Raw genomic sequence first — 12,919 nt, 5'->3', positions numbered from 1 at the left:
AAGTCCGAACAAAAATTACTTGCAACTTTACAATATGAGTTTCACTCACCGACACAGTTCTTGGAGTCTGGTGTAAGCTCATATCCTTCCTGACACAGGCAATCAAATGAGCCAATTGTGTTGAAGCATTGGCCATTCCTACAAATTTGACCGAAGAGAGTAATGCACTCATGGATATCTGGAAGAGATGGGAAGCAAAGAATGCCATGATTGAGAATTCACTGCAGAGTCCTTCTCGTTTACCAGATAATTACTAAATTGTGTTAAATCAATTTATTTTTCTCCTGTTGCTTATTAAAGTGAGGGATGCTTGAGCTGAGAAGTGGAAATCTTGGTCACCAATCGCTCTTAGAGTAGGTGCACTGCTCTTTGCAGAGTAAAGTTCTCCTCTCTCTGCTCCCCCTCACACTGTGAAAAGCAAGTCGGCCCGTCAAGCCTGCTCCTTCCCTGAACTCCACAAACCTACTCCATCACCTATTAAAAAATCCCTCTCATATAATTCAACTTCCAGACAAACAACAACAACAACATTACATTTGTATAGCGCCTTTCACATCAGGAGGACGTCCCAAGGAGCTGGACAGTCAGTGTTTCAGACCTGAGCTGAGGATCGGGGAGAGTGGAGGGCAGGGCGATCAAATGTATGGGCGAAGAGAACGGTCTTGAAATGGGCCTTGAAGGAGGCAAGGGAGGGGGTGAGGTGGAGGGACTGCGGGATGGAGTTCCAGAGGGTGGGGCAGAGTGACAGAAGGCCTACCCGCCAATTGTGGGGCAGGTGAGGCAGGGTACATGAAGAAGGCCGGAGTCCGCTGAGTGGAGGGAGAGGCAAGATGGTAGGAGGTTGCAGAGGTAGATGGGAGCAAGGCCATGACGGGCTTTGAAGGTGAGGACCATGATCAATAACCGTCTCCTCTGTGTGATGGGTAGCAATTGGAGTCAGGCAAGGATGGGGGTGATAGGATCACGGACCCTGGTGCGGGAGATGACACAGGCTACAGATGATCTGCAGCCTATGGAGGAAGGAGTTGGGGAGGCCGACAAGCAGGGAGTTTGCATAGTCAAGCCTGGATGTTATGAATGCGTGTATGAGGGTTTCGGCGCCTGCGGTGTAAGACAGTGGTAGAACTGGGTGATGCTGTGGAGGTGGGGGAAAGCAGAGCGGGTGATGGCATGGTTGTAGTGTACAAAGGATGGCTGAGTGTCAAACAGGATGCCAAAGTTCCAGACTGGCTTGGTAAAGTGGAATGTGCATCCATGGCTGGTGATGCTGTCAGTGCCTGAGGTGAGGAGCCGCTGATAGGAGCCAATCAGGAGGCCCTCGATCTTGTTGAGATTCAACTGAAGAAAGTTAGCTCTCATCCAGGACTTGATGTCTGACAGACATTCTGTCAGCACAGCAGTGGTCCTGGAGTCAAGGGTGGAGGCAGAGAGGTACAGTTGGGTGGCATCCGCATACATGTGAAGTTGACCACATATAGATAGTGAAGAGGAGGGGACCAAGGACAGAGCCCTGAGGAACGTGGACAAGAAGGTGCGGGAGCTAGAGGAGAAACCGTTTGTGGAGATGAAGTGGAGGTGGTGTGAAAGGTACGATCTGAACCAGTCAAGGACAGGGCCGTGAAGGTTGAGGTGAGAGGAGAGGCGGTGGATGAGGATTGAGTGGTTACTCCCAAAGCCAAATAAGAAACAACTTTAAATTGCTCCATTTCCATCACTCTCAGCCTTGCCAAGCCGCACTGCCTCCTAATTCCCAGCAGATTGACTTTAACATCCTTGTTTCAACTTTCAAATGCCTCCATATTCTTACCCAATTCTCACTGTGATATCATGCTCTACAAAGCCATTACCCCATCCTTGCTGGGCTCCATTGGCTTCCACTAGCGTAACAGCAAGTTCTTCATATTGATCTTGAAATTCTTTCATGATCTTGTCCATCCTTCCTTTGTAATCTCCTCCAGCCCCATTCCCCCGCCCATCATTCTTGTGACTGTCTCCTACTGCTTGTTCCTTCCTCTCCTTAGTTTGAAGATCAGAGTTGCTGTGTTTTCAAATAACTCGACTTTATGGAGGGTGTAACTAGGGAGACTGATGAGGATTATGTTGGGAGAAACCTAGTCTTAGGAAGACATTCTTTCATGATCTTTCTATAGCATTGGCGGGATAGGGATGTAAGCTGGTGATGTTTCAAAGATAGGAGGCTGTGTTATAATAATATAATAATCCTTTCATTTGATAAGAGCCGGCACAGACTCGATGGGCCGAATGGCCTCTTTTTGCGCTGTACAATTCTATGATTCTATGATTCTATGATAGTGACTTTGAGATGGCTTCAGTTTTGTTGGGTGTGTCACTCACCCACACAGTCATTGTTGTGAGTCAGCTCAAATCCTGGGAAGCAAACGCAGTTGTATGATCCCACGGTATTTTTGCATGTTCCATTTCCACAAGGCTGCTGTTCACATTCATCAATATCTGTTAAAACAAGAAGATTTTGCTTAACATTTGCTCCAGGAGAGACAGCAAGAAACTACAGATCATTACAAGCAATGCAAATGGTAGGGCTGTCCACATGGTCCTCAATACCTTTTCCAGCCCGGTACATTCCTATGTTCTCATGCACTTGAAGTGTGCAAGTCGAGTTGGTTTAGCTTGGTTGCACAGTATCCATCTCTTTATAGAACTACTTGTGTGGTATGGAAGGCTGGTGCATTGTTTGTTTTCTAATTACATTTGACCCTGTACTCAAATTAATGTTTATGTTATGTATTTTCGTTTTGTTTACTTAAGTCTCCAACTAGCCGTATGTTGTTGCAACTAGGCGCTTGTGCACTGACTGGCTGATTATACATTTGTAATTCAGGCAAGCAGTGGAATCCCTCCCATTATAACAGGGTGTTTAGGATCCATAAAATCGTGAAAGAGGCGTGATAACGGGTTTGATAATAATAATCCTTGCATCAGATATAGCACCTCATCGGGTCTTCGGTACGTCTCAACACAAAGCGGTTCACGGAATATACTGTAAAGTGAATTGACTGTATATTTTGTGAGTGAAATGTGGCAGCCAATTAAGCACAGCAGTGTCCCACAAACAGTCGAGGGTTGAGTGACCCAATTTTTTTTTAAGGGATTATTACCCCTGAAAAAGTGATCCGCCAATTGAGTAACAATCAGATTCCTACTTACAGCTAGGTAAACAGAGGCGTGTGGCAGAAGTAAACTTTCCTAACATTTCGCCCTACCCAGGAATTGAACCCAGGTTCTCTTGTTTACGAGGCGAGTGCTCTAACCACTAAACTACAAGACTCCACGTGAACTTGATGTGCATGTGTGCAGCTGGACAATTCACTCTCTGAGCGCATTCTGGCTCCCACACTAAAAGAAAAAAATGGCTGACTTCAAGGTCATCAGGTCACTGCACGTTTGCTGTATATAACTGAAAATCAGGAAATGATGTAACGGTGACCTGATGATCCAGAAATTGGCTTTCTCGTGGGGAAGGTTAAAATGTCCAAGGCATAAGGTTGTCACTAATGTCACATGCCGCTTTGTACATGTGCAGCAAAATGGAAAGCGTTGTTGACGGCAACCTAATGACCCCGAAGTTGGCCATTTTGGCTCAAAAAGGTGTGAGGGAAGCGAGGGGGATGGTTGTCTGCCTAAGCCATGAAATGAGTCCACAGTGCAACCACGTTATAAGCAAATTCTCTTATAGTGAAGCAAATTATAGCACGATCGCACTCAATTTAAAGGGTGTGAGCTACTCACTGAGAACCCTAACCTGCATTGCAGTTAAACTACTCAATACTGAAGCCTTCACTCACCCATGCACATGGTCTGATCAGGAGTTGGCTTGAAACCATGGTGGCAGACACAGCGATAGCCTCCTTTCATGTCAATACATTCTCCATGACTGCAGACATTTGGAATTTCCAGGCACTCGTTGCGATCTAAGGACAAACATATCAAAACAAATCTTTACAACAGAGGACCACAAATTCCATCATTTTGTTATGTTATCAAAAAAAGATGTTTGCATGTTGGCTGCTTTTCAATTCTATTTGTGATAATTGAAATGATTTCATTCTTTCCCAGCAATGAACTTTGTTGGGATAATTTAAAATGAATTTAAGAAATTAAGAGTGAAATTAACTTTAGATGTCAGGCTCTCTTTTATCCAAACTATTTTTGTTCCCATGCCAGCTCATCCCATGCCAGCTAATTAAGGATGAATTATTGTATTTAGAATATAAGAAAGTATGAAACAAGACATGCCATTTATTCCATCAAGCCCAACCCATACAAATTTGTGGCTCTCACTTTTGATTAATAATAAGCTTAATAATAATAAAATTACTAATAATAATTGCAGTTGATATCTCTCATTGTCTAGATCAATGAGATATCTCAAAGCGCTTCTACAGTACATACTGTAAAGTGATGTAACTAGGTGTATTTGTGGGCAAACTTAGTGCAATATTAGTTGGGGCTGAGGTGTTCACAGCCTGAGTGGAGCTTATAGTGTATAGAATCACTTGTCCCCGAGACACAAGACTCCATAGACCTGCTGACAATCTATTGGTTTGATGTTCACAAAAACCTGTTACTTTGAAGAATCTGTCTCTTACCAATACAAGCTCCGTTGGGTGCCAGTCTGTATCCAGCAGCACATTCACAGCGATAACTGCCTGGAATGTTAATACAGTCTGCATTGCGTTGGCAAAGGTTGTCACCGTTACTGCATTCATCAATATCTGAAATGAAGCAAAATAGTCGCATCAACTTGATGTACAACAGAATTTAAGATGTGAAGAGATATTATCTATCATGCTAGGAACTGTAATTTTCCATTTGTAGTTTATAACAGGAAATACCACTGAAAGATAAATTAGATATTTTTGAAACAGCTATGAAAACATATTTAAGATTTAACAGCTTATAATAACAAAAATAATTTTATAGTCTGTTACGCATCAAAAGAATTTAAAGTTCATAATTCGCAATTGCAAGAATATAATTTTAAAATATAAACCATAATGAAAAACAAAGCGTTTTTTTCTAAATGGAGTAAACCTCTGAGAACAGAACCTTAAATGTCTAAAGTTCTACATAACTGTTTGCATTCAAGGCGCAAAGATGGGCTCTTCATTCTGAAACTGACTGTAATATTCTGCATATACAAACCCCACAGTCATTCCCGTGACTCCTCAATGAACTAGATCCAGATGAGATCAGTTCTTTATTGTGTGTCATTATATTCCGATAATTCAAAGAATCAGTACCAAACTTTATGTAACGACTATCTGCAACTATTTGAATCGCTCACAGTATCTGCATTTCTGCGTACAAATAAGAGGGAAACTTTCTTTTGAAAAAAAATTATATGAATTGTGTATGGGAAAAGCCTGGCTCCATCTCAGAGCGCAGGAAATTAATAAATAGAATTAAAACGTATAAGATTCTTAAGAGTGCTTTGGCACAATAAGATTCAAAATGCAGATGTGTAGAATTGATTTGTGCACTGTCCAGCTTTCCAGCTTCTCCAGTAAGATGGTACAGTGAATGAGATGATACCTTCACAGATGAGAAGCAGGTTATTGTAGCTGAAGCCCATTGGGCACTCGCAGCGGAAGCTACCGATTTGATTGATGCAGACTCCGTTTGCACACATGCCTGGGATCTCTCTGCATTCATCGATATCTGTGGGATGGGAAATCAGAAATCATTACACTCTCCTGTTTCTCTCGCAGAATTCGGGCCTGCTGGCCGTCCTGATTTCCCCGACCCACCATCGGTAGCCAAACCTTTAGGCACTATGTCCCACCCTCTGGAACACCCTCCATCACAGCCCCTCCTCTGTGTCTCTTCAAATGCTGCCTCAAAACCTATCTCTTCAACAGTGCCTAAAGTCACCTCCCACCTCCACTTCCTGCTCAGTGTCTGACACCTTCTCAATAAAATGCTCTGAAGGGTACTATATACATACAAGTTGCTGCTCCTGCATTTGTACTGAAATAAATACAGGTGTGTTTCAACCACAACACGTTGACAGGAGAATTAACAATAATGACCCATCACAGTGAAAAATACATCTGCTTCGTGCATAGTTCTGGTCACAAACAAGGCTGCCCAAGCCCTAAAGGCAGTCATTATGAGCACAACAAGGATCCATGGGCAATAATTAGACTCTTCAGTCTTGATAAGAGAAGTCTCAGAGGGAACCTTATAGAAGATATACATTTTAAATGGGATTGAAAAATTAAACCCAGAACAATACTTTTGGATGAACTAAGAAAGCAGAACAAGAGAGCACAGGATGAGGGTTGTAAAGGGTAATTTCAGGACAGACACCAGGAAGTATTTCTTTACCCAGATGAAAATTAACAACTGGAACAAGTTACTTGGAAGGGTGGTGTAGATCAGGGCACTGGGCTCATAAAAAAGCAAGTGATGTTGTGATGAAAGGACTGCAGGATGGGCATTCTGAAGGGATGAGATCAGATGGGCAAAAGGGTCTTCTTCCTTTGAAGAAGGTGATATTGTCATGTGGACCAGGGATAACTGGACTGATTCAAAGCATTACTGAAAAATACAACAATATGCTGGATATTTTAAATCCTATTGTACTTTCACATATAAAATGTCTTCTTGGTACTAGTTTATTTGAAATTAATACATTAAAGTAGCATGAAAAAGTTTCCAGCAAACTGATTTTTGTTTAGGAAGGGAGGAAAAACTAAGGAGCTGGAGACCTCTATCATCAGAAGATTACCACAGACAAGCAAGGGATATCATCGCAATTATAGTATTGCAGGCTTTGTTTGTAAGAGAACAAACAAAATGTTTGCCAATTATGCTTCTCAAGAAGGCCATAACCTCAAATTGCAAAAGAAAAAGGGTAAGAAGCTCCCAAGACATTTGATTCTCATTCATTCCCCCTCCCCTTCTGTTTATCTTGTGTCAAACGCTGCATCTTATGGTTTAGATGTCTCTTGAATCCCCCTTCTTTGCAACAAAAGGGAAATGAGATATAGCAGAAGGGAGCATGCAAAACCTGAGTCCCTCTGATTCGTCCCTCCCACTCACCCTTAACTTCCCAGTTTTAAAGTCCCCCTTAAGACTTATCTCTTTGACTGCATTTTCAATCACCTTTCACCCCCCCCACTCACTGTCTTCAGCTGACCACCCCCCCTCACCTGGCTCAGCTGTGCAGACAGCTGTGTAAATGCTTTGAGATTTTCTCCCAAAGTGAAAGATGCTGTATAAATGTACGAAAATTGTACTGTATTGTAAACTGCATTGTATATCTCTTTACTTACCAACAGGTTTTCCAGTGTGGATATCAATGGTAAAGCCGGGGCCTTGATTACCACACAGAAACTGGTATTCAGCTGGAACATAGAATTGAATCAGAATTTAGTGCAGTGCTCAACCTGACTAATTGATTAATTGCATTCTACACTGTTATTATAAAGTACAAACCACTTCTACAAAAAGCATTTTCGGTCTCGGCCTTCAAGATACTGGCCAAAGCCATTGAAATATTTTTGCTTCCCATTTACAACCCCCCATCAGTGTCAATCCTAAGTGAATCAAAACCACTTTGTTTCAGAAGTGACTCCTCTGAGAACAAACTCAGGCTATTATAGTTTGCTATTGTTGTTAAACTCTCATACCCATCTCCACAGTCACACTGGGTAGTAGCTCAGACTATGGTCTACAGTATCCTACACTACCCTCTACAGTATTTAAACGCCATTAACACTGCAGTACGAGTAAAGCCTATGTTGTTAACAATGTCTGAGCATGAGTAAGTGAGACTCCAATATAAGACTTAAGGTATACTGGAGTGAACTACTATAGTATATTGGTTAGAGCACTCGCCTTGCAAGCGAGAAGACCTGGGTTCGATTCCCGGGCAGGGCGAAACGTTGAGCAAGTTTCCTTACTCTACGCACTTCTGTTTAGTTAGCAGTGTAGGAATCCGGTTCTTAGTCAATTGGCAGATCGCTTTTCCGGGGGTAATAATCCCTTCACAATTTAAAAAATAATAATAATTTGGTCACTCAATTCATGACTGTTTGTGGGACACTGCTGTGGACAATTGACAGTCAATTCACAGTATATTCTGTGAAGCGCTTTGAGACGTCTGGAAGATGTGATAATGTGCTATATTAAATGCAAGGATTATTATTAGGTATTGTTTGGCAACAGAATGTCAGAACAAGCCAGCCCTCTGTGGCACTATTGGTGGTCCGGTTCCTGAGCCAGGCAGGTCCGCAGTATTCCAGGGCACTGCTGATGATAGCACAGTCATCAGCAGGACTTGGAAGGGCTGATCAATTACTGGAGGCAAGGACTCTTTCCACTCAGCCCCGTCAATCCTGCAAGTCAAACCCTAACAGGTACAGGTACGGTCCTAGCAAGACAATAACAAAAACTTGCACTTATATATTGCCCTCTAAGTTAACAGTGGCGGAGCTTGACTCAGAGCCGGGGGTGACCGTAAGCACGGTCGAAAAGGAAGGTTTTCAGGCAGGACTTGAAAAAGAGGAGAGAGGGGGCAAGGCGGAGGGATTGAGGGAGAGTGTTCTAGAACTTCGGGATGTAGTGGCTGAATGCGCAACCTCCAATGGTGGAGTGGAGGGTGCAAGGGACAAGCAGGAGGCCGGTGCCAGTTGAGCGGAGGTGCCGGGTGGTTGTTTGGGGAGTGAGGAGGTCGCAGAAGTAGAGAGGTGCCAGGGAGTGAATGGATTTGAACACAAGTGTGAGGATCTTGAAGTTGATCTGTTTGGTGATGGGGAGCCAGTGGAGCCTGACCAGAACTGGTGAGCACACTCTGGGGTCCCTAAACTTTGTTTTTGCAAACCTGTGCCTAATACTTTCCGGAATTAGGTAAGCAGGATTCGTCCCTCCAGGGAGAGAGTGCAAATTCCATTCCAATAAATATCTCTGGAACTTCCATGTGTAGGTGGGATGCATGGAACTCAGTTTTGTTTGGATGCTCTTAAGCATGGTAATGGGTTTCCGCATGTGTCAGACACCCAACAGACCAAAAAAAATTAAGATTGAGAGGCTGTGCTCTGTGTAAAGATAGGGCTTGATGGTTCGAATAATGAGTTTATCACTTTTAAGAGTGGAAAAGACCACCGACTCTTCCACCTTAGTTTGGACGAATGTTAAAAACAAGGTGGAGCTGTGCATGTTAACTCTCCTTTTGTTATGTTACTAGCTGCCCATTGAATCAACAATTAATTCTCTAGAGTGACAATACAACAGAAACTTTATTCGTCTGAGGTGATCAACAATTTCACTCCTGTTAAATCAGGGCTCCTTCCTGTGATTAACTTACTTTTCAAATGTCGGGAGTGGCAAGAAGACTTACTTTACTGACTTTAAAGGAGGAAATTTCAAAAAGTACTGGACGAGGGAGAGTTGAAACCTGTATTATTTCATTTCCAGTCGAATTGCTGATGTTAACAATTGATCGCAATCAGCATCTGGCCCAAATGAAAACTAACTGGTGTGGAAAATAAGGAGCTCCCGCAATCTGAAATGTGTTAACAATTAACAAAATTTCCTGGATACTATAGGAGCTTCATTCGCTTGGGCTCGTAACTGGAATGCTTCTGCCTCGCCCTTCGGGTGCCCTGGGCTATTCATTAAGATTGTGCCAGTTCAGAATGACTATTCATTAGATCTATGTGTGATAACCTTCTGACCTATAACCAGACATTGTCTGAACAATGGGTGAAGACAATATGTGGACATTGGGGGAAGACAGGACTGGGATCAAATGTGAATGAAACTCCACATTGTCAACAGCTCACTGTCAAAGTTCACCAGAACAGCAGCCAATTGGGCACGTTACTGGAGTCTGATCGGAGCCTGTAGAACTGTACCTCAAAAGAAGACAAATAAAAAAAGGGTCAAATTCAAGAGAAGAGAATTGGCGAGGGAAACAATGATGCAACACTTATTTGACTGGGTCAAAATGGCCTGAACCTAGCAGGGGATTACGCCCACACAAGATCTTTGCTTTCAAATGAATGAAAGCGTCTTTTGTATCCACATCAGACCATACAGGGAAACAGTAACTGGTCAGCCTTATGATTTTGAACAGATTTTTTGTTTTGTGACCGTTAATCCTCTTTCTTTTTAATATACCACCACTCGTTCAGGCACTGATTCAGTGCTCCCTGCTAATCATTCAGGCAACCTGATCCCTTTCCTCCACACAGATGATAGGGCCCTCCCACCCCATCCTGTTCTTTATTCTCTTCTGTTATTTATCGGGCGCCATTTGTCACTACAATGAATCTATAAATGTATTCATTCAGGATCCAAAAAAAGCAAATTCAAATGTTATTCAACATAAATCATATCTCAAAATCTTAAAGAACATGCAGACAACTTGCACAACTTCCCTTTTGCATAATCCATGAGCAGAAAATTGAGTTGTAATAAATTATTTTTCAAGCTGCACCACAGCCTTTCCTTAGTGGTTTGTACATTCAATAACTCAGCATCAGCCCTCAGAGGAAAATTAAGAAATACACAAGATTGGCAGCATGGTCTAGTTATCACAATAAAGGGAATCATAATAATCCTTGGATTTGATATAGCACCTTTGCATGTCACTGAGGCATCTCAATGCGCTTCACAGAATATACTGTAACGTGAAATGGCTGTATGTTTCTTGGTGGACGGGAGGAGGGGGCCAAACTGCGCCATTTGCAAACCGGGAGGGGTTGTGCTAATTTACAATTTCTGGTTTGCTATTACATATTTCGAGATTTTAAACAAGCGAAACATAAAACTTACAAATTAAGTTGCAAAAGCTGGGAACTCGTCAGAAAGCAAAACATATCCCCCACCTGCCCCCACCCCCACCCCTTCAGGGTTTGAAAATCTGTGTGTTTTAAAAAAAACTTTAAATCGTGCTCAGAAGCAATTAACACAATGGATATCTGGTTTGTGAGTACTGATGCAAGGATCATCATTATTATTACTATGATCGTATGCTGATCTGGAAGGCGTAATTCACAGGGTTTGAGATAGAGCAGTTGCTGGAGCTCTCGTTCAGTATTTCCTTCAGCGAGCCTACTCCCTGAAGAACAAACATTCTTGTGGTTCGAGTTGATGGTTGTTTGCTGAGGATTTCTCTGAATTCTAAAATTCCCAGCTTCCGTGCCATGGTTACCAAATAGAAGCCACTAAACAAATAAATGTAAGGAATGATCTCTGCGCTGGTGCAAATGTGGTTGCAGATAAAAGGAGGACAGACAAAGCCCATTTAAAGGCTAAACATGAGTTTGTGAAGCAAAGTATGCTTTCTGATGGAGTGGATCAAGTGTAAACCTCCTACAGCCCTAGTCAAATGTTAATGATTGTGTTTGGAGAGGAGGAAGGGGGAAGAAGGAAAAGTAGCAAGGGAAATGACTTCCAAATGACCCAATGTAAACTGGAGCAGGTCATGTAACACGGAAACAGTTTAAACAGTTCAAAATAGGTTTGCTGCATGAGTTAGCTATCTGATTATCTACTTTTAACCTTTTATTAAAAAAGCTCATTGTGGAGGCAAACTTAATTGTTTACAAATGAGCGTAGGTTCATGGTTTACAGTTAAGTGCAGATATTAGCCAGAAGTCATAATAATAACAATAAGCATCCTTGCATTTGATACAGCGCCTTATCACCCCAATGAGATGTCTCAAAGAGCTTTACAGGATTTATTGTTCAGTGAAAGTGCGTGTTATTTTGTAGCTGAACACGGCAGTCAATTTGCGCACAGATATATGTCCCACAAAAAGCCATGAAGAATGAGCAATTTTAACTGGGGATTGTTGGAAAGGACACCAGGAAAAATTTCCATCTCTTTTTTGAATAGTAAATTAATGTAACATTGAGATTCAGCCACTCTGCACTCGTACCAGCCTTAAGAAGGAAAACAGCATACGGATCCCCATTTGGCTTAGTATATCCAAGGTAGCTGACAAAAATGCCAGTCATAATCTATAGATCCATGATTGGCCATTTCCATCTTTCAGCTTTGTTTAGATTTCATAAGGGGGAAAATCACCAGGAGCAGGCATTGCTTTCATTCTTCACCATTCCTGATGATAAATGCAACATCGCCCAGTCCACTCTCTGTTCCTATCCTCAACTTTGTAAAAGTGATGTGACTGCTCTTTAAACTGACAAATATCTACTAGATATGTAAAGAATTTCTTCAGTGTATTCCAAAGGAAAAACAATGAACACTACTGTATTTCTGCATCTTGAGTCACTTTTTCCAAATACACTTTTGTTATTTGAACGATGCAAGGAGTTTGGAGAGGACCTGACCAGTAGGACCATTGACTCACGTGTTGCAGGTGTGGGACAGGGCTCGCAAGGCTTGTTCCAGCCCTTGCCGACGTTATATGAACAGCAGCACATTTTCTTGGTCAGGTTAAAAGAGAGCTCATTTTCACAAGTTTCATTGTAGTGCCGATAGCAGAAGCTCTTTCGCATATCTGGAAAGAGGAAGAAAAAAGTCCCACAGCATCAGAACACCTGACCAGAGGCTACATCTTAACATACATCATCAATAACATTTATACAGCACTCTTCTCATGGGGCAGCGTCTCGGAGCACTTAACAATGGCGGAGCCTGTTGCTGAGCCTGGGGGGTGGAAGGAGGAGGTAACCGCAAACACTGTTGAAGAGGAAGGTCTTCAGTAGTTATCTAAAAGAGGTGGAGGAGGGGGAAAGACAGAGGGATTAGGGGAAAGAGTTCCAAAGCTAGGGGTGTAGTGGCTGAAATACTCCAATGGTGGAGTCAAGGGGACGAAACCTCTGGAAAAACAGATGGCCAGAGCCAGCCAAGCGGAGGCAGCTGGTAGTGGAATGGGGAGAAAGCAGGTCACATCAGAGT

At 42.5% G+C, this 12,919-nt stretch overlaps 1 protein-coding gene across 1 annotated transcript in view; it reads right to left on the bottom strand.

Annotated features, from left to right (window-relative positions):
• LOC103178047 (fibrillin-2) overlaps window positions 1-12,919 on the bottom strand; it is a 186,374-nt gene that overhangs the window by 26,738 nt on the left and 146,717 nt on the right. The window contains 7 exon segments of the mRNA XM_007892531.2: window positions 50-178; window positions 2,356-2,472; window positions 3,825-3,950; window positions 4,629-4,754; window positions 5,575-5,700; window positions 7,320-7,391; window positions 12,369-12,518. Coding sequence (XP_007890722.2) covers window positions 50-178; window positions 2,356-2,472; window positions 3,825-3,950; window positions 4,629-4,754; window positions 5,575-5,700; window positions 7,320-7,391; window positions 12,369-12,518 — 846 coding nt within the window.

Source organism: Callorhinchus milii, unplaced genomic scaffold (genome assembly GCF_018977255.1).
Source record: "Callorhinchus milii isolate IMCB2004 unplaced genomic scaffold, IMCB_Cmil_1.0 Scaffold32, whole genome shotgun sequence".
NCBI classification, from domain to species: Eukaryota; Metazoa; Chordata; class Chondrichthyes; order Chimaeriformes; family Callorhinchidae; genus Callorhinchus; species Callorhinchus milii.
Note: the sequence above shows the minus strand (reverse complement) of the source record. Positions and strands in the feature narration are given on the sequence as shown.